Source organism: Camponotus floridanus, unplaced genomic scaffold (genome assembly GCF_003227725.1).
Source record: "Camponotus floridanus strain SB8 unplaced genomic scaffold, Cflo_v7.5 scaffold116, whole genome shotgun sequence".
In the NCBI taxonomy this organism is placed as follows: domain Eukaryota; kingdom Metazoa; phylum Arthropoda; class Insecta; order Hymenoptera; family Formicidae; genus Camponotus; species Camponotus floridanus.
The window spans coordinates 231,399-255,000 of NW_020229233.1; the positions used below are offsets into that span (position 1 = coordinate 231,399).

The 23,602-nt window shown below is 30.5% G+C and overlaps 1 protein-coding gene across 1 annotated transcript in view; it reads left to right on the forward strand.

Moving 5' to 3' along the window:
- Positions 1-270: 270 nt before the first annotated feature.
- LOC105254182 (WD repeat-containing protein 63) overlaps positions 271-23,602 on the forward strand; it is a 24,019-nt gene continuing 687 nt past the window's right edge. The window contains exons 1-12 of the mRNA XM_025415208.1: positions 271-454; positions 2,119-2,303; positions 3,550-3,981; positions 5,018-5,338; positions 6,088-6,336; positions 6,888-7,046; positions 12,576-12,907; positions 16,028-16,362; positions 16,662-16,890; positions 21,312-21,612; positions 22,192-22,362; positions 23,325-23,602. The exon at positions 23,325-23,602 is cut by the window's right edge and continues 73 nt beyond it. Coding sequence (XP_025270993.1) covers positions 271-454; positions 2,119-2,303; positions 3,550-3,981; positions 5,018-5,338; positions 6,088-6,336; positions 6,888-7,046; positions 12,576-12,907; positions 16,028-16,362; positions 16,662-16,890; positions 21,312-21,612; positions 22,192-22,362; positions 23,325-23,602 — 3,176 coding nt within the window. The remainder of the gene's footprint in view (positions 455-2,118; positions 2,304-3,549; positions 3,982-5,017; positions 5,339-6,087; positions 6,337-6,887; positions 7,047-12,575; positions 12,908-16,027; positions 16,363-16,661; positions 16,891-21,311; positions 21,613-22,191; positions 22,363-23,324) is intronic.

Consider the following 23,602-nt stretch of genomic DNA (forward strand, 5'->3'; position numbering starts at 1 on the left):
ATTAGGACAGAAACGTTTGTAGATTTATATTTATTGAACAGCTTTATAATTTCACACATTTTTTAATTACATTTATTTTAATTTCATTTGACTCTAAATCATTTGCTCCTTTAGGCCCTTTACTTTATTTGTTTCCTATTGTAAAGATTTTTCCTATCTTTCGTCTCGTATTATCGATCCATTCGTATGTATCTGCATACATACATATAACTATCATTACTTCACTCATCAAGTAGTCTTGGAAACATAAAATAATAGACAATTTACATCATGAACGAAGAAATACACACAGAAAATGCGGAAGAAATATTGGCAGACGAAAAGATCCAAGAGGATGATACGAAGCGAGAACACAGATATGATGATGATTTTTTCGAAGTGGCACAATCTTTCGTTTCGGAAGAGGAAGAACCTTGCGAGGAAAAAGAATGGGAAGAAGTAGAAGACAAATTATGTAGGTTATAATTTTTTACATAATCTGACAACAATTTTGATCAATATATATTTTATAACATATATCTGTGCTATTAGTGATATTTCTTTATAAATGATATTTCTTTTAATTATCGGATTATATGTTAATTCAATTTTTTTCGATTTTTTTTAAATATTTACGATAAATTAAATAATTAAATAAATTAAATATACTCTCTAAAAGTGAATCAGTGTATTATCATTGAAAAACAGTAAATAGTCATTGATTACAGGAGTTATAAGTACAGCACTGTAAATCAGTGATATTTTATGGAAAGAATCAGTTAATAATTTTGACTGTTTCAGTCAATAATATTTCTCAATATCAGTAATATTTCTTTCGTTATTGTCAGTAATATTTAACTATAATTCATCTCTCTATCTATTTCATATAAAATTAAAAATTTTATTTATATTTACTAAATATTTATTATATTAAAAATTTTATTTTATTTATACTACATGCATATTGAACTTGTTATTTTAAATAGATAACGAACGAATAATTTTCATTAAGTCGCCATTTATTTGTCTGACTTATAAAGATCGATTTAATATTTGAAGCCTCTCTATTGAGCTTCTATCTAGAAATTAAATCGAAGTAATACTTCTAATTTTAAATGTCGCTCTTTGCAAACTTTATATTCTTATAACTTATAATTTAAACTTTATATTCTTATAACTTATAATTCTTATAACTAAAATTAAATACGAGAGAGATAGCGATTGTAGCGGTAAACGAACGAACCAGCGATTACTGGTTTTACAGTAAAATTTACTGATTTTACAGTGAATTTTATTTTAACTGATCATAATCAGTGAGATATAAAATAAAATAACAAAAAAATAAGCGTTTCCACTGAAGATCAATAAAATACTCACTGATTCTCAGTGAAATCTTATTTTACTGAGAAAACTGTTTAAATTAGTGATATTTTCACTGATTCACTTTTAGAGAGTACATAGAAGATAAAAAACATTACAGTTGTAATGCTTGTTATTTTTCTGTTTAGTTTACATACCTGCTGCTTTTTAAATTTGTATATGTAATATTAACATATTTTGCTGTATTTATTTAAAAATACAGATTTTTTAATGAAAATATTTGTGCTATTGAAAGTATACAACACGTTGCTTTGCCAAGAAGAATGTCGATAATGTCGAATATACTCAATATTGAAACTTTGTAACGAATGGGTTAAAATTATGTACCGAACGAAGATCGATGATGCGTATCGGATACATATGTCAGGTGGAAGTACGCACTGTGTTAACAATGAAACATAAACTTAGTCGACCATAAATACGTTCAAATATGAATGACGCGATTTAAAGCAGCGAGTACGAATAATAAAAGAGATTATGATTTATTTAAATGTATGAATCATGCAAATCTGATAAATATATCGATTGTTGTATCTAAATAATTTATTAAAATATAATGACTAGCTTTATTATTTTAATTCTATAGTATCTATTATTTTAAACATTAACAATCAAAAAGCTGTTAATATTTTACTATAACAGCATTGTTAATTTACTACCCTATTATATATATGTATGTATTATTTTAAAGAGTCAAAATTGTGTATCTTTTTATTTTCTAAAAATTGGATTATTTTGTCTATTTAATTATTCTCGCAGCTATTCAAGATTGGGAGAAGGAGGCAAAGAAGAAAGTTCATATAGAAATGGATGATCCGATGAGAAGACGGACGACTATCTACGATCTCGCTTCCTCTGGGCCGTCAGTGAATGACATTTGGAAATTTGACACGGCGCAGATAGCCGCAGAACCGAAGAAGAAAATTCGATATTCCGTGTCGATGGTGAATATTTCCATCGTAACAGCAGTTTATTCTATTTTCAAAATCTCACATCTCGTCTTTAATTGAATTGCTATGTTAAACGTAGAATTTTAAAGAGAATTATACATGAATAAGAAATTTATCATCACTTATCCCAGATATATCTCTAATTTAACATAATAAAACATTCATTACACAGGCCTGCAAAAAAGAGGATCAAAATTTCTTTTTAAGATGTAATAGTGATTTTTGATGTAATTTTGTGCGCTGAATCTGAATCTGGCCGCCGAATTTGCGTAGTACATCAGGTTTTTGAGTTATTTGTAGTTGAATAGCCAAAAAATCGCTATTTTGGCCAATTTCATAAATTTATTGTGAGGAAATCAAATTTTTTGAAATATTTCTGTCAATGGCATCGCGCGTATAGTACTCACCTTCATCTTTCGAATCCACTTTCGATTACCGCCGCACGATTTTTTTCGCTCAGATATACAAGTCATAAGACTGGTCATGCATAGGGATCTAATAAGCCATTCTAAATCAACCGTGCCACCTCTTTATTCCACGAATCAAACTACGAATCAAAATTAGGATAAAAATATACATTTTTAAACTTTCTGTCACCTTTTGAAATTAAAAATGGCGCATCCAATATGGCGAATAGAATCACAATAAAATGGCATAAAATTTAGAAAAATTTATCAAAATGTGTAACAACTGTATTAGACATTTCTTTACAATATTTTTTTGTAACCAACCGAACCTGACATATGTCAGACTTTTCAAATTTCAAGATCATCTCACCATATTAATGTCTATATAAATTTTCTTTAACGTAAATTTTTTTAGAATGTCATACTTATATATCTCAGCGAAGAAAAATCGTATGGCGGTAATCGAAAGTGGATTTGAAAGGCGAAAGTGAGTATTATACGATGCCATTGGTAGAAATATTCCAAAAAATTTGATTTCTTCGCAATAAATTCATGAAATTGCGATTTTTGAGCCATTCAATTATAAATTACTCAAAAACGTGACGTGCTACGCAAATTCGGCGGTCAGATTCGAACTCAGCTCATAAAATTACGTCGGAAATCACTATTGCATCTTAAAAAAAAAACCTCGTAGACCTGTGTTATTTAACATGAGTTCTCTCTTTCTCTAAGTTGTATGAAAATCGTCTTCTTGTATATATAAAGAAAAAGAGAAACATGTATCTTTATTAAATTATCTTTATTAAATTACATTTTGTTTGATTCCACCTCAGGGAATGTCGGGAATAGCGAGAATCGATTTGTCGCCGCTAACGCAGAAGATCGTCGGCTGTGTCATCGGCGAGAATGTTACCACGGAATATCCATGGGTATACGTTAGGAAAGATATCATCGAGGATAATATAGATCTGCATTCCGAGAGCAGCGACTTCCTACCGGTAAAGGACGAGATTCAAGAATATCCTGACGAACAGATTCTCATCGGCTACGCACCCTCCCTTTCCGAAGAGGGCCAATTTTACATTGTTCTCACCGAGGAAAGTAAAGATGCAATAATGAGGGCTATACAAACTCAAAAAGACGATCACGAGAATCGTGTGAGATACGCAATCTACAAGTCTCTTGGTAAATGGGACGATTTAGGAAGCGGTGCCGAGATCGACGAGTGTAGCGTCAAAAATACGAGACCGCTATTCGAGATTGAGGTTTGCAGAGATTAAAAAAGATCATGGCGGTTTAACGAGTCACAAAAAGAATCATGGCTGTTTAACGAGTCACAAAATTTTAATTCTTAGATATCAAATATAAATTGCTTAAATAATATTAAACAATCATTTGATCAATCTGCTACTTCCAATTTGAAATCAAATTAAATTAATTTAAAACATTTTTTAACTACATAAAGCTATACAATAAATTAGTAACAAATAATTGAAGAATTAAATAATGTAGTAATAGTCTAATTTAGTATTTTAAAAATTCGAAAAGATTATTTTTAAAATTGATAATTAACGCATACACATTTGAATTAATTTTTCAACAAGTTTTCAAAAACAAGTGGATTGGAAAAAACATAACTATATACTAAATTATTTATTTTATAAAATCATAAAGTAATGTTCATTGCAAATTATAAACAAAAATTAATAGAAAATGGAAGAATAATTTTTAAGAGTTAAGTTATCGAATATTGCAGCAAACTGCAAAAGTGTCAACAGTTGACAACTCGAATATATCTTTATGCTAATGTAGTTATCGTCGACTTTTCATTCTGCCTTCACCGAACTTTTTGCTCGCGATTTGCATGTCTGTTCGACTGAGTTCAAATTCACGCACCGTGTAACGTATTTTGGAATTTTTCAAAATTTCTATTACCTTTCGACAACACGCAACACAGCACGCGTGCTAACTAATGCGTCACTCGCGCGTGTGCAGAATGGATATTGATAGCTCGCGTATGTTAACTCTAACCCATGGTATTGAAGCGATTACCGTAAATTTCTACTAATCCCGTCTATAAATACTGCTCCAGTGAATCGACAATAATATCATACGGCGGCAAATTCATAAATTGTAATAAATTATTTATTAATCACTTTATCCTGTTTTCGATCGAGTGCAAGAAGTAGTTCATAAATCCCGCGATAGCATTATTTATTTGATTATATTTGAGCCGCGTAAATCGTACGACACGCATCGTCGATAAACAATCGAATCTCTTTTGCATTTAATTATCGTCAGGTGACGTCTACAACCGATTTGCTGAACGTGTCGATAAATCTGACGGACAGGAAGGCGGACGATCAGAGAGATGGATACATCGAGTTGCTGCCGTACCGGCAAATATTCGAAAATGTATGGCGTAAATTGGTAAGCAGGGCTACGCAAGTGATGCCAATCGTACAGCACAACGAGGCGCAAACGGCGCCATCGATACCCGTCAATTCCTGGTACCAATATCAGTATGAATACGAGACAGTCGATTTGTCTGCCTATACTGAAGACAAGATAGAGTCCTTGAAAGATTTCCTGGAACGTTATACCGACGATATGTGCAACCAAGTAATATATTACAAATAATATCCTCATGTTTTTAAGATTTTAAATAGTACGAAATTTTATTGTGTAAAATGTAATTTAATTAGATTAATTATTAAAATATATAACCAGTGTTTGCTGGTATCTAGATAAAATTATCTAGATAATCATCTAGATAAAGAAATGGATCTTCTTTATCTTTAACTAAATGAAGAAATACAAAGTATCTTTATCTTTATCTTAGATGAAAAATATATGTCATCTTATCTAAAAATTGTTTAAGATGACGTTTTCATTATGCAAAAAAGTTTTCCAGGCAAGCTTCTAAAAATCTATCTAAAATATCTAAAATATATTTTTTATATTATTATTATTAATATATTATAAATATATTATAAATATATTATAAATATAAATTAATAAATAAATATTTATCATATCATTTATATATCTTTTTGCTATTATTTCTTTATAATATTAAATATTATTTAGGAAAAGAGAAAGAATATGTGTTTATGATTTTAATATCCCATTTATAATCTGCGTCACATTTTTTACAAATATTTATAGTTTTCTAAAATAAACAAAAATATCTAGATAATTATCTAGATTATCGCAATAATTATCTCATTTTTCACCTAGATTAAGTAAAAGCAAAATCATCTTTATCTCATCTAAGATAAATTTACAGATTTTTATCTTTATCTTTAACATTTTTTGAGTAAAAACTTATAATCAGCTTAGCAATTATATATCTATTTTGCCCTTTTTAGATTTTAATGAATTCCACATGGGATATATATGCAAACGATTTTGCAAATTTAGTACATAATGAGAAGGACACGCAGGCACCAGTACCGATAGTTTACGAAGAACATCAGAGCTACTATGATGGAAAAATCATCGCGGATAAAGTTATCAATGATTTCTGCTGGCATCCGTTTTGGACCGGAACCGCGATAGCTACTTACACGCAATATGCCAAGAGCGAGCATCTGATCGGGCCAAAAACTTATGACGAGGTTTAACAATATTTTTCAAAGTTTTTCTTCTCTCTCAAAATATTTTATTTTTTATATTTTTACTATATTTTCTAAAATGCACAAAGAAGAAAGATTTTCTCACGAATAATAACGAAATAGTACATTTTATGCCTCAACAGTTAAGCAAATATTATTATTTATTATATATGTAAAAGAAATTTATATAATGTCACTTTTATTTATTAGAGAAATTTTACTAAGAATTTTTAAATATATCAATTAAATGATTTTATCGCAATAATAAAATTTGCTAGAGTTATATCAGTTTAACAATAAATACGTATTTTTATGAGCAAATCTATTTGCTAAAATTTAGTTTTGCTATTAAATGAAATAATTAAATTTATCAATTGCCGCGGATTATAACCCAAATTTACTTTTTCGCTTATAATTTGCTTCTAAAATTGTGCTACATCGGTTAATGTTAAAGAAAAATTTATTGTTAATATAGAATGTATTTTTATTATTATAAACGCGCGTGTAACGTAATATATAAATATCGTTTACTCTAAATAGCATATTTTTCTCAGGTATTTTTAGCTTGCGAACGCAATAATCGAATATTAATATGGTCCTTCACTGACTGTTTGTCGCCTAAATTAATTCTTGAATGTTCACGAGAGGTAACGTCTATTGCTGTCTGTCCTCTTGATGGTAGCATCATCATAGGCGGTTGTAAAAACGGTCAGGTAAATTTGATTAATCACGCATATTTTTAATAAGTTTTTTTAATAAGTTTTTTCTCTCTCAAAATATTTTATTTTTTATATATTTTGCTATATTTTTTCTTGATATCTAATATAAATAGAGGAAAAAGATTTTCTTATGAATAATACAAAATAGTATTTTATATGTCGCAACAATTAAGCAAATGTTATTATTTATTACATGTATAACAAAAAAATTTATATAATATTATTTTCATTTATTAGAGAAATTTTATTAATAATTATTTAAATACATATACTAATTAAATTGTTTTACCGCAATAATAAAATTTACTAGCGTTGTCTCAGTTTAGCAATAAATACATATTTTTATGAGCAAATCTATTTGACAAAGTTTTGCTCTTATATGAAATAATTAAATTATGATGACAAAGTTTGCCTTAACAAATATACTATCAAATATACTATGATGTAGCTATATTTAAACACATATGCAATGACAATAATAAAATATTTTTTCTGTATATATTTGACAAAATAATTTACTCAAGAAAAATATGAATATCTTTACAAATATTTTTCAGTAATATAATAATAGAATTAGAAAGAATATAGGGAAAAAATTAAAGAAATAATATCTGATGTGCGCAAATAGCGCGAATAAACACTTATTCCAATATCGTAGACAATCCCCTGTCTCGTTTAACTTATCGTCATGATCTCTCGCATTCGCTTGACTTACTCACGAAATACGTACATTCGTAAACAAATTCTTTCAACGCACGATAACATAATCGATATCAGTCATGAATATCGGAAAAACATTTCGCTATCGCGCATATATATCTCGAAACTCGTGATTTGGCACGTTTTAGGCCGACGTGAAAATTCGAGAAGTGACGCACACGCGTCCCGTCAATCATGACGGACGCGAGCAACGCAAATATCATATGCATGCGGATCATCTGTTCTCGTGAATTCGTCGTGACCGTCTCTCGCTGCTCCTCTTGTCACGATGCCTCTCGATGCTTTGGATATTAGATGGCACTCGCTCGTCGATCTGCCAAATACCGCAGAAACGCGCGTACCCGTGTAGAAAAAGTAATAAGTATAAGTTCAATAGTAATGAAGCAATTTACAATTTTACAATAAACAGAAAAATAAAAATTTTTATTGCGACGCCATCTATTTGTTTCTCTCTTTATCAGTTATTTTTAAATTATTTGTAATCTTTATACTGACCTTTCATTTTGATTTTCCTCATGAACACTTTACATTTCACATTTAACTTTGACTTGTACTTTTTTATTTTTCTGTTTATTGTAAATATTTATAATACACGATTCAATTCAAATAGACTGAGCTCTTAATGCCTCATTACTATTGAACTTATACTTTTAACAAAGAGCTTCTTACTTTATGTTTTAAAAGTAATAAGACCTTAAAAAGGACCTGATTAATATGCCTTAAAATTAATCGGGCCCTACTAGGTATAGAACGCTTGGACCCTACATGGCTCGTAACAAATGGTGTTTTAGGACCTGATAGGGAAATATTATCAGGACCCTATGTGGAAACACTATCGGAGTCTCATCAAAAAATTTTATATTGTCCGCATTTCGAAATTTCATAAATATTTATAGGATATGTAAACCAATATTCTGTAGATATCATACAACATTTAGTGAAGATATTTATATAGATATATTTACTATTATATATTGATATTTATTTCTACATTTATTCTATCTTCTATGATACATATATGAATTCGACTTAAAAAAAAAACCGTTTGCGGTTAATTTTTAGAGCTCTAAGGCTCCTCTCGCAAAAAATAGAAGAGATGCGAATATAACAGTCTTCGAGCTAATGCGCTTTTTGATAACACAGGCCTGCAAAAAAGGGGGTCAAAATTTCTTTTTAAGATGCAATAGTGATTTTTGACGTAATTTTGTGCGCTGAATCCGAATCTGGCCGCCGAATTTGCGTAGCACATTAAGTTTTTGAGTTATTTGTAGTTGAATAGCCCAAAAATCGCAATTTTGGCCAATTTCATGAATTTATTGTGAGTAAACCAAATTTTTTGAAATATTTTTGTCAATGGCATCGTATAGTACTCACTTTCATCTTTCGAATCCACTTTCGATTACCGTCGCACGATTTTTTTTCTCAGATATACAAGTTATAAGACTGGTCATGCATAGGGATTTAATAAACCATTCTAAATCAACCGTGCCACCTCTCTACGAATCAAAATTCTCACTACGAATCAAAATTAGGGTAAAAATATACATTTTTAAATACCTTCTGTCACCTTTTGAAATTAAAAATGGCGCATCCAATATGGCGAATAGAATCACAATAAAAAGGCATAAAATTTAGAAAAATTTATCAAAATGTGTAACAACTGTATTAGACATTTCTTTACAATATTTTTTTACCAACCGAACCTGACATATGTCAGTCTTTTCAAATTTCAAGATCATGGATCTACCATATTGATGTCTATATAAATTTTCTTTAACGTAAATTTTCTTACAACGTCATACTTATATATCTCAGCGAAAAAAAATCGTGCAGCGGTAATCGAAAGTGAATTTGAAAGGCGAAAGTGAGTATTATACGATGCCATTGGCAGAAATATTTCAAAAAATTTGGTTTTCTCGCAATGAATTCATGAAATTGGCGAAAATACCGATTTTTGAGCCATTCAATTACAAATTACTCAAAAACGTGACATGCAAATTTGGCGGCCAGATTCGAATTCAGCTCACAAAATTACGTCGGAAATCACTATTGCATCTTAAAAAGAAAAACCTCGCAGGCCTGTGTAATCCGTGATTCGCGAGACCTGTGCCGCGGCCTTATATACTGTCTTATTGTTAGATGGATTCTACTTTCGAGTTAGGTATTTTCCCTTTTACCTAGCGGCGACAGCCTGAGTTTCAAAATTAAGGCAACATTAGAAAATCCTTCTAAGGTCCTTGTAGATTAATACTAACAAAATCTTATTTTTTTAAAATGTCAAATATATATATATATATATATATATATATATATATATATTATATATATAACTTATATATATATAATATATATATATATATATAACATTTTAAATATATATATATATATATACATATATATTTAAAATGTTTTTATAACATCCTAATAAGTTTTACTTTTCACTATCTGCAATATTAAACTAAAGCGTTATTAACAAAAAATAATTAAGCTCTCTGTAAATTCAAAATTAAAGTGATTAAGTAGGTAGAGAGCTAAAGACCAATATCAATAATATAGAATAATATAGATTAAATTAAAGAATATATATATTAATAATTCATAATTACAAGTTTAGAAAAAACCAGATATAATACATATAGATATTTAAGATATGTGCGGACGTTTCGACTTATTTTTAAGTCATCTTCAGCGCAAAGTTTGTATCAAAAATAGAGCATTTCATAAAAAAGTTCGCAGAGAAAGTACGCAGTAAAAATATACGCAGAAAGAATATAAAATAATACTAATCTTAAAGAAGAAACATCTCCAAACGCTACGGTTGTTCATAGTTAATTGTAAACGGCTTACGATTTTTTCCATTTGAAGTGAAATCTCTCTCGTTTGGGTTAATTGGCCCAAAGTTGAGTATGGTTCCTTAGAAAGTATTGCCATGAGGAATAATGTTGAACATGTATGTCGTTAAAAGAATCTTTCTAATGGACAATTATATTAATAATTTAAAAAATTCTTATGTATCTCTTTCTCTTACGAAGGCAAGAATATAAGTGGAATAAAGCATTGTTAAAAGCAAAATTTTCTTGAGACTCTGATAAAACAGTATTAATGATCTTATTTTAAAAAAGTGTAGTATACTTAAATAATTCTTAAAAGGATCTAATGTATTCAATAGAACCTCAAATTAAACTGTAAATTAAACATCGGATAACTATTATAGTTTTTTTAATTATATGTCAATAGTAACATTTAATGAGGCTCCATATTGATGATGATAGAATATCCTTTTTTATGGCATCCTTACATTATCCTTATCAGGGCCAATGGTTTTATGTACTAACCCTAATAATTTTCTACACGAGTAACGGAAGATGGAACGGCGAATATATTGGATATGAATATTGAGAGACGCGTTAATCGCGATGCGCGCGCAATAATTAATATGTATGTCGATCGCCCGTCACTAGTTCGGCACTATCGATATCCACTGGTACTCGATATTCATCCGGGCTAAATGATGAAAAGACGCGTAAATTTCGGTAAACGTAACGTCGACTGTGCACACGCGCGGCAACGTCTAGCGTGAAGTGAGCGCTTTCAAAGTTTGATCACGTGACGCGTTCAACTTGGCGCGTTCGCGCGTAGCTGAAATGATTTTAGCGGCACGATGTCGCTATCGTGATATTTTACCGCGGAAATATGAAAATATGTAGATTATTTAATGATATGGTGAATCAATGTTGAATTAAGAATCATTCGATATTCGGAGAACTTTGCGCAAACACGCGTGTAATAAAAAAAGATTGTTGTCGCGAATGTTAAAACGATGGAGCGGTGGAACAAAACATGTGGAACGATGGATATCGATATATGAATCTCATAGAACTTGTATGTACTTAGAGAATCTGCATAATTTTTCTGTGTTCTTTTTCTGTTTTCTCTGGGGAATAAAATATTCATTTTTTGATTATCTTACCTTAATACTTTTATGTACAAAATAATGTGAGGAATCAATTGGTGTGAAGAAAAAACATAGTTGTTTTTAAGAAAAAATATGTAATTGTTTATTGCAAATTACATATTTTTTCTTAGAAACAATTGAATGAGAATTATCTTTATGAGAATGTTCTTAAAAACATTCTTAGGATGTAATTGTTAATTGCAAATTACATTTTTTTTCGAAACAATTATGTGTTTTCTTTACACCAATTGATTCTTCTCATTATTTTATATATAGAAGTATTAAGGGAAGATAATCGAAAAATAAATATTTTACAAGCTATTTTATGATTTATGTAAAATTAAGAAATAATTTCAAGCCTCATAACTTGGAAAATACTTAATGGAAATTAATTTAATTATAGTGTAGAAACTTAATTATAGTGTAGAAAGCTCTCGAGATGAGCTACAAGAATATGCAAAAGCATATAGGGTGTCCCATTTAAAAAGTTGGAGGTGATCTTCACGTGACTTTTAGGTGACTCTTCAAAGTCAAACTAATGGCATCATCTTATGTCCCCCTCGAAACCATATAACTTTTGTCTGAAACATTTTTTCGTATTTTTTAGACTTTACGAGATATTTCGATAGCAAAGGAATTTAAAATTGAACACTTTGTATATATATATATATATATATATTCTTTTTTTAATTTTATATTAATATTTATTATATTTTATTAATAATTTTTATATCGAAAAGAAATTGCAGTAAAATATTCGTTACTACAATCGTGAAATTCAAAAGTTTAAAGTGTGACGAAACGAGATGAAAAGAAGCAGTAAAAATCTATTCGTATCGTTATAGTAGATCGCCATCTGGCACATTCCTGGTAAAATTGAGCGGGTGGAATCGGTGATAGCTCAGACGGTTGCTCAAGTAAAGTACAGCATCGCGATGAAGAGTCTGATGACGTGGATGCACGAGACGACGGTAACATCGCTGATCAATCCAGTGGCATTGTCCTCGCTCAAGTATAGCCAGAAGGCAAGCATTACTCAGATAATATGGATGCCCTCATATCATAAGATTGATAAAAACGGTCAAATCTCGTCTTTGCCAGACGACGCGTCCTTCAACGATCTGAGTTGTCAATTCGTAACTGCCAGCGAGGATGGCACAATCGCCTTCTGGGATCTTAAGTAAATACAATTCTTACAATCTATCAGAATTTAATTTGTAATAATTTATTTATTAATAATTGTTATTAATAATTATTAATAATTTATTATTTAATACATATCTCTTGGTATCTTAAAATATAATGCATTGTTTTTAATTTTTGATAAATCTAAAATTACTTATGTAGAAAACAAAATTTTTAAGAATAAGATGTAGAGCAAAATAATTATAATAATAATTATAAAAAAATTGTATATAATATATATATATATATACACATATGCATGCGTGTGTATGTATATGTATTAAATAATATTAAGTAGTATTTATCTTTTTAATATTATGCATATATGATAAAGGGAATATTACGTATAAAACACTTTCCATAAATATAATCTATGATCTTTTATAATAATGAAAAGTAAGAAAAAAAGTAGCTTTACATTCTTCTCCATTACTAATATGGAGAATAACTTCTTCTATATCATAATTTATAAAATTTTTAGAAAAATAGATATTTTAATAAAACAAAAAAAATTTATACAAAAACATAGTATTATTTTTAACTACTACAGAAAATATATTTAATTATATTCAAATATATTTTTCTGTAGTAGTTAGAAATAACACTATGTATGAAAATATATTTTTAATATATATTTCAGTGTTTTTTTATTTTATATTTACAAAAGAATATTATTTATAGTCCTGCAAAAAGTAGCAAAAATATATTTAAAATAGTTTCATCAATTAAGAATTGAGATTGTTACAAATTAAAAATATATCATTTAGGTTATCATCAATGTTGATTCACTGAGTAAATTTTGCTTTTAACTACAAAGCTGCTTGACTCGCGAAAATAAAAATATGGCATATCTCAAAAAATATTTCCTACAGCTCGATAAAAAAAGAAGATTATTTTCTTTATTTTTCACTCGCGCAACTTTCTGATATTATCGCCCAGGCAAAAATGTCATGTCGTTTTTCTAAAAAATGTAAAAATAACCTACACGGTTGTGGCTAGCATCAGACGACCAGCAATTGATGACCAAGGGAAGGTCCCCATTCGTATCTCTCGAGACTAGAAGTTAGCGACTTTGAATGTTCCACGAGGGCGAAACTTGTCGCAAGCTAAACGTTAAAGAGCGAACACCGCCACCGTTCGACTTGCCTTTCGAGTCCTTCTCACCGGACGCGAGACGACGATTCGCTTTCCGCTTTCATCCTATCCCCGTGCCCATCCTTCCCAAGAAACTCCCCCGATCTACGGAACCGTAATGGTTCTGCGACTTGACTTGCTGCTGCTCCTCGTGATTCCTCCGAACTTGGCGTTTATATGGTCCGAAAATGGATAGACCATTCCTCTATAATCGTTGATCGGTATTCAACTCTCGCTCCTAATCCTTCCCGCGTCCTTTACCGTTCCAAATAGTCCTCAGAACCTGTCAACTATCTCCTTGCCCTCGTCCTTCTCTGTGTGCACCCACTGGGGTGCGAGGGAGAGTAGCTCTTCATTTCGAATGTGCCACAATGGCTATGTAGACGATCGCACACTAGTAAACTGTTTCCTCGCTTGGTACGAAATTGGTACGATATTTACGAGGTTACACCCTATTCTCAACGCTGAAGGAATGGAATACATCATAAAACTGCGTTGACAAAAATAAATTTTTCTATTCTAATAAAACATTAATAAAAATTTTATAATAAATTTAAAATGTAACCCTCGGCTGTTAAAACTTATCTTTTATACAAAATATTTAACGCATAGATATATACAAGACAAATCTCATATACACACGCCCATATAGGTATACAATAAGACACATATTATTAGGTGTATAATTAAGTTTCCGCCGTTATTTTACTTGAAAAATGTATTTATTTCAATAAAAAAATGAATTAATATATTAATCAAAATATAATTAATATATTAATCAAAATAATCTTTTGTTTTTTATGCCTTTCTCTCATCTTTTTTGCAAAAGTTGGATTTCGCGACGATAGAACGACTTGTTTTTTTTAAGCAATCCATTGATCAATGCATTTTTGGACTTCTTCGTATTTGGAGAAGTGTGTATCGGCGAGCATGTGTTGCATTGATAGGAAAAGATGATAATCCGATGAGGTCTGGAGAATAGACGGATGCGGGAGAACTTCGCATTCGAGCTTCAATAGTGTTTCTTTTACGATTCTTGCAACATGAGGTCGCGCGTTGTTATGCAAAAGAATCACTTTACGTTGATTACTGGCCTTTTTCGCATTAATTCATCATTCAATCAGTATAATTGTTGTTGATAGAGGACAGCCGTGACTGTTTCAGAAATCAATTGATGAGCTTCAGCTGCAGTTTTATTTAAATCAAAGCAGTGAAGAAGATGTCGAAAAAAACCACTTATCACGTTTAATTTTAAATCTCTTTCACAAAAAATAAATCTTTGCGCACTCAATTTTATTGACAAATGTCTTCACTACATTTGCAGCTGGAGCCATTTAATTATAAGCGGTGGGAACTTAGTTATACATCTAATATATAAAAAATAGATACGATAATCTATATATCTTTTAACAATTACACAGGTTTGCGAGGTTTTTCTTTTTAAGATGCAATAGTGATTTCCGACGTAATTTTGTGAGCTGAATTCGAATCTGGCCGCCGAATTTGTGTAGCATATCGCGTTTTTGAGTAATTTGTAATTGAATAGCTCAAAAATCGCTATTTTGGCCAATTTCATGAATTTCATTTATTGCGAGGAAACCAAATTTTTTGAAATATTTTTGCCAATGGCATCGTATAATACTCACTTTCGCCTTTCAAATCCACATTTCCAAAAATTTGGTTTCAAAAAATTTGGTTTACTCACAATAAATTCATGAAATCAATTCATTGAATAGTCCAAAAATAGCGATTTTTGGGCTATTCAACTACAAATAACTCAAAAACCTGACGTGCTATGCAAATTCGGCGGCCAGATTCGGATTCAGCGTACAAAATTACGTCAAAAATCACTATTGTATCTTAAAAAGAAATTTTGACCCTCTTTTTGCAGGCCTGTGTTATTCGTATTTTAACGTTATTTCATTGTAATAATGAGATAACGTTAAAATATTCTTGATGAACACATAATGTTTTATAAAAGATGGCGACCTTCAGAAAAGGATATTCGACAAGTTCGTAGCAAGCGAAAGAAAAAAACCCAACCAGATATCCAGAAATCGATGACGCAGCCTGAGTCGCCCTTTAAGATTCTCGATCGCATCTTGAAACCCGATTACATCCTCGTGATTCAATATCCGGATGAGAGCCGGCAGCTCGTGATAACAACGCTCAGCATGTACAATCCGAAGTTTCGCAAAGACCAAATCGAACCATTCTCAGCGAGGGACGACATTACAATTAGAAAGTACTATAGACCCATAATCGAGAAGCCAGACTACATCATGGAGCCAAAGCTGCTCGTCGGAACCGTCGAAGGTGAATGACCTCGTGTAATATTTCTTTAGACAATGAAATATATAATAATCCTATAATAATATATTATAGGAGATCATTCGCCTTCCTTTCCATTGACAGCGATTAGATTTCCTGTCGCCATCCACATATAGAGACACGATTATATCCCCAAATTTTCACTAATATTAATGCAATTAGTAGAGTAATGCAATTAAAATCCTATTAATTAAACTTACCATTAATTATATTCAAAATCCACTTAAATAAGATTGATCTAATTTAATAATATCAATGGATTAAAGCGTGAATTATGGCAACAGGTGATTTCGGTTGCATAACATGGAGTGGCTACGAATTCGCCACCGATGTTAGTGTGAATCGGGAAACGGCACGATGGCTCTGGATAAAGAGGACACACGACGGGCCGGTGATGCACTCGGTTAGATCCAATTATTATCATCAAGTGGTGGTCACGATAGGCGGCAAGATTTTCGCTGTATGGAGAGATGATTTCGGCGAGCCGCTCATTTGGAAGAAGTCCAATGTCAGGTGAGAGTAATTAAACGGAGTGAAGCAATCCGGGCACTTTCGCTTCAAAGTAAAGTTCGCTTGGATACTAACAAGGAGACTTACGGAAGTGTAACTCACCGATTTTAATGAAACTTTGCACACTTGTAGAACATCGAAAAATAATCGACATTTTTTTATTTCGGCAATGATGCGGGTTTTAAAGGTAGAAACCACCCTTTGAACGTTAGGAGTGGTCTCCAAGCATAGACAGAAAACAATCATTTAATTTAGAAAAAAAAACTATACTTCTAGGGAGGTTTTAGTACAGCTGATTCCGAATCTGACGTCAAAATTACAAAATTCAATATGGCGATTCTCTCAGCATCTCATGAAGGGTGGTTTTTAAAATAGAAATCAGAAAATATTACATAAATAAATTAATAGAAAAAATGCTTTGAAAGCTTCTCATCTAAAAAATTTTTTCTAAATAACAACGTATGAAAGTTATTAGTGGGTAATTGAATATTTAATCATTTTTCTTTTTTTATATGCATTTATATGAAAGTAAATTAAATCGGTCGTTTTTATAATTGAAGTTTGACAGTTTGGCAACATAGTTATTAGGTCTTTAGATACTTGTGTTGAGCTTGATTGCCAAAGGCAGCGATAAAATTATTTTAGTTAATGATATATTTTTCCAGATATTTTTGAGATGTTTTTTTATAAGAGTTTATATACATACATTATAGAAGTAATTTTATTTATTTTAACCTATTAAGTTTGCCAGTTGTTTACTTGAGCTATATTTATGTGAAACACGAATTCTACACATTTTATTCAATTAATTTTAGAGTGCAGCATTGTCTAATGCATTTTTATTTGCATTTTTATCATTAGATAAATTTATCCAAAATTAAGTGTCATACTTTTTGTTACACAAAATATTTTTACACCGGTTGTTATTAGATATAAATCTTCCCGCTTCTTATCCTTGTTCCCTAATAGCGTTGATCGAAGTTGGTAATGATAACTGTGAGAGCTGCATTCGGCAGTCCAATCCCCATTCTTCAAGTACTTAAATTTAAAAGTTTTATAAACTACTTGCTGTGAAATTTAATTTCGGTAGATGTTTTTCTCGTAAAACATCATATTTTTTCATCATTATATTAAACATCACATTATATTTTTTGTTTTTTTTTATTTCTTTCTTTTGTTTGTACAATATGTTAATATAAATAAGCACCCCGAATAGTGAGAGGCGAGGGGACTCACTATAAATAAGCACCCCGAATAGTAAGAGGTGAAGAGACTCACTTTAATCAAGCATCCCGTTAAAATAAGTACAGAAAGGGGTTTAAAATTGGTCTACAATCTTCTTGCAGTAAACCCTGAAAACTATAATTTTTATTGGTTAACTGCAGAGCATTTTAAACCAGAAGAATTTTTGTAATTTTAATCGCCATATTGGATCCGCCATTTTGAATTTTGTAATTTTGACGTCAGATTCGGAATCAGCTGTATTAAAACCTCCCTAGAAGTATTTTTTCTTCTAAATTAAATGATTGTTTTCTGTCTATGCTTGGAGATCACCCCTAAAGTTCAAAGGGTGGTTTCTACTCTTAAACCCGCATCATTGCCGAAATAAAAAAATACGTGTCGATTATTTTTCGATGTTCTACAAGTGTGCAAAGTTTCATTAAAATCGGTGAGTTATACTTCCGTAAGTCTTCTTGTAAGTAATCTTTCGAATATAAAATGTAACACTGAAAATGAGCAAAACCGATGTGCTAAAATTAATATTTTTATTTATGTATTTACTGTATTAATATATTAATTTAATACAAAGACCTAACAATATGGCTCTTTAAAACCATATGTCTTTTATCAAGTGATTTTCACCGGGTATACAAAGAGGAAAATTAATTGTTATTAGTAGATAAAATTCAAGAGAGAGAAAGAGTTAAAACAATCACGGACGTGCGATATCGTGAGAATTACGAGTCGAGAAATTATTCTTACAAGGGAGAAGCGTCGATAGCGCGAGAATTGGCGAAACATGAATATATATAAGCGCGGTATGACAGGCCTTTTATTAGCGATAAAAATAACGAGCAATCCTTTTCCCTCGTCCCTTCATGCGCGATAAATTGCCACAATGCACAGTGCGTAATTACAGTTTAGCGTTTCGTATTGCCCAGTACAAACTTGCTTGCGCTTCACGTTCCGCGCATAGTTTTCGGCACATCGAACTTTCGATATGATCTGCGTAACAATATGACCATAACTTATAATACGTTCATGTATTATTACTAGGTCTGTTGATGAAAACTATTTTCAATATATACATATGTACATGCGATCGTAAGAGTTGTTATCGAGTATTGTCGAACTATAACTCTTACAAGTCTAATGTTTATGAGAATCTTTTCACATGTTTAGCTCACAAATTAGTTTTCATATATAACATATTATTATAACAAAAAATGGAATATTTTATTAAATTATATATAAAAAAATTACATGAAAATAAAATATTATATATAAAATATTTATTACATTAAACAAAAATTATATAACACACACACACACACACACACACACACACACACACACACATATACAAGGGTGTCCCATTTTAATGTCCCACCCCAAATAACTTTCTTATTTTTAATTTTAAAAAAAGATGTTTCAAACAAAAGTTGTATGGTTTCAAAGGGGACATAAGGTGATGTTATTAGTTTGACCTTGAATAGTTGCTTCAAAGTCACGTAAAAGTCACCTTCAATTTTTTAAATGAAATTCTTCACTTTGTATTACATATTCTTGTAGCTTATTTCGAGAGCTTTCCAAAACACTATAATTAAGTTAGTTTTCTTTAAGTACTTTTCAAGTTATGAGGCTTGAAATCATTTTTTAATTTTACATAAACCGTAAAATATCTTGTGTAATATTCATTTTCCGATTATCTTACCTTAATACTTTTATGTACAAAATAATGAGAGAATCAATTCGTATAAAGAAAATACATAGTTGTTTGTAAGAAAAAATATGTAATTTGCAATTAACAATTCCATATTTTTTCTTAAAAACAACTGTATGTTTTCTTTACACCAATTGATCCTCTCATTATTTTGTGCATAAAAGTATTAAGGTAAGATAATCGAAAAATGAATATTTTATAAGATATTTTAAGGTTTATGTAAAATTAAGAAATTATTTCAAGCCTCATAACTCGGAAAATACTTAATGAAAACTAACTTAATTATAGCGTTTTGGAAAGCTCTTGAAGCAAGTTATAAGAATATGTGAAGTCATATAGGGTGTTCTATTTAAAAAAATTAAAGTGACCTTCACGTGACCTTCAAATGATTCTTCAAGGTCAAACCAATGATACCATCTTATGGCGCCCTCGAAACCATACAACTTTTGTCTGAAACATCTTTTTCTAAAATTAAAAATAAGAAAGTTATTTACGGTGAGACATTAATGGGACACTGTGTATATAGGTATATACAGGGTGTCAATTAAGTCCCGGGACGGCTGAATATTTTCTCATGTAAGGTATTTTTGAAAAAGGTCAAGGTCATTTCTGAAGTAATTTTCAATGAGGAATTCAACGGTGACCTTCAATTTGACCTTGAGCTTGACCTTCAAGGTTATTTGAAGGTCAAAGTGTTTTTTTTAAATAGGAACCCCTATTTTTGATTGTATATTCTTATAGCTGACCTCGAGAGCTTTCCAAAACACTATAATAAAATATTTTTCCCTCAAGCATTTATCGAGTTATGATGCTTCAAATCATTTCTTAATTTTACATAAACCGTAAAATATCTTGTAAAATATTCACTTTTTGATTATTTTACCTTAATACTTTTATGTACAAAATAATGAGAGGAATCAATTGGCGTAAAGAAAACATATAGTTGTTTTTAAGAAAAAATATGTAATTTGCAATTAACAATTCCATATTTTTTCTTAAAAACAACTATATGTTTTCTTTACGCCAATTGATTCCTCTCATTATTTTGTACATAAAAGTATGAAGGTAAAATAATCGAAAAGTGAATATTTTACAAGATATTTTACGGTTTATGTAAAATTAAGAAATGATTTGAAGCATCATAACTCGATAAATGCTTGAGGGAAAAATATTTTATTATAGTGTTTTGGAAAGCTCTCGAGGTCAGCTATAAGAATATACAATCAAAAATAGGGGTTCCTATTTAAAAAAAACACTTTGACCTTCAAATAACCTTGAAGGTCAAGCTCAAGGTCAAATTGAAGGTCACCGTTGAATTCCTCGTTGAAAATTACTTCAGAAATGACCTTGACCTTTTTCAAAAATACCTTACATGAGAAAATATTCAGCCGTCCCGGGACTTAATTGACACCCTGTATATATAAGACAGAAAGTGACAAGAGCGCGACTGTCACCTCTATTGTCGCTTTTTATCAAATAGATACACGGCATGTTCTTGGGGAATTTTGCGGCCGACCATTTTGATTCTGGGAAGAATGGATGGAACCATAGAAATCTGGGACTTGGTGGTCAAGAGCCATGAACCGAGTTTTGTGCAAAGTTTGTCCGGACGGATAATTACAGGCATCTATACGCACGAACTGCCCCTTGAACCGCAATGTATCGGTTTTTGCGATTTCAACGGCTCCCTAAGAATATTTACGGCGCCGCGTGTCTTACTGACGTACGACGTGAGTGACGTCGAATGGATGAAAAAATTCATTGATCGACAGGTTCAAAGGGTAAAAAGAGAGATATCGACATATATACATCAAGTGATATCGATTAGATGTCTGAGCGAAAATATCTCTAAGAAATTTATTTCTCAGTGAATATAACTTTATGGAGAAGAAGAAATTGCACATACACACATTGCATAAAGAGTCAATATAATATATATATATATATATATATATATATATATATATATATATATATATACATATATATATATATATATATATATATATATATATAATTACACCAATTATCAAAAATATAATTATTATTGTTGTAACAGATACTGTAATTATATAATTAATTGTTTATTAATTATAATATACAAGCAGTGATATGTATGTAATATCTTCCGACTCCATTTCATGTAATATACAGAACAAAATAACATTTGGATCTCCACGCGATTCATAAAACTTTACATTTCTATGAAAATATATCCGATCTCAGTGACCGGATAGAGAAAAATTTTTATTGTATTGTTTATAGTGATTCGCCCTAAATTTAACTGTCTCAACTGATAATAAAATTTCTTTGTTTCTTTTCATAATCATAAACGATTTTCTATTTCCGCGTACGATCAGATAAGCGAGTTTAAAGCGTGGCAGAAAACGTGGCGCGAAACAAATCGTGAGGATATTGAGATGAAAAAAAAAGATAAAATGGCAGAGGTGAAAAAACGTTTGGAGGCTGAGGAGCGGATTAAAACTGATACGATCGAAACAGTTCGCGCAACTACTCCTACGAGAACCACAGTACGATTTGACATACTACATATTAATAAATAATTCCATCATTTTCAAATTTTATTCATGTATAATCAGTGTTTGTTGGTATCTAGATAAAATTATCTAGATAATTATCTAGATAAAGAAATGGATCATCTTTATCTTTAACTAGATGAAGAAATACAAAGTATCTTTATCTTTACCTTAGATAAAAAATTTGTCATCTTATCTCAAAATTGTCTAAGATGATGTTTTCATTATGCAAAAGAGTTTTCCAGGCAAGCTTCTAAAAATCTAAAATATATTTTTTATTTGGAAAATAATATTACAAATATACTTTATCTTGTACTTGTTTTACTTAAATTTGTGCAATGCATTAATGTATATTTTATAAAAATGATATATGTATTGTTACACATTGATTATTATATTATTAATATATTGTAAATATATTATAAATATATTATAAATATAAATTAATAAATAAATATTTATCATATCATTTATATATATATATATATATATATATATATATATATATCTTTTTATTATTATTTAAATATTCTTTAGGAAAAGAAAAAGAATGTGTTTATGATTTTAATATCCCATTTATAATCTGCGTCACATTTTTTACAAACATTTATAATCTTATAAAATAAACAAAAATATCTAGATAATTATCTAGATTATCGCGATAATCATCTCTTTCATCTAAATTAAGTAAAAGCAAAATCATCTTTATCTTATCTAAATTTACGGATTTTTATCTTTATCTTCATCTAGATAATTTTGAAATTATCTACAGCAAACACTGTGTATAATACATTCCGGCAATCGTTATAAAACCGAATCTCAATCAAATATAACCACATGAGTATATCCTGTAAATTCTCGGTGATATATTTAGTTGAACACATTTCGAGCGGAAAGAAATGGAAATTAATCTATCTCTCTCTTCCTTTATCAAATTAATTTCGCGCTATTCACAGCGCCGGAAACCCTGGCATTTCGTCGAAGAAGCCAAGGAACGATGGATGTCAATGGAGGTAAAGCGCATGCAACGACTGATCTTGGAGAAAAAAGGGCTGAGGAAGGACGTCCTCGAGAGACAACGTGCACCTCTTCTTAGATTGCGACAGGAGGAGAGGACAAAGAAGCGCAAGATACGTGAGATCCTGAATCTACAGGACAAGATCTTTGAGGAAGCTGTCGTATTCCTCTTTCCGGAGCAGGAGGAGCAGGAACGCAGAGAAACTTTGTTGCCTCC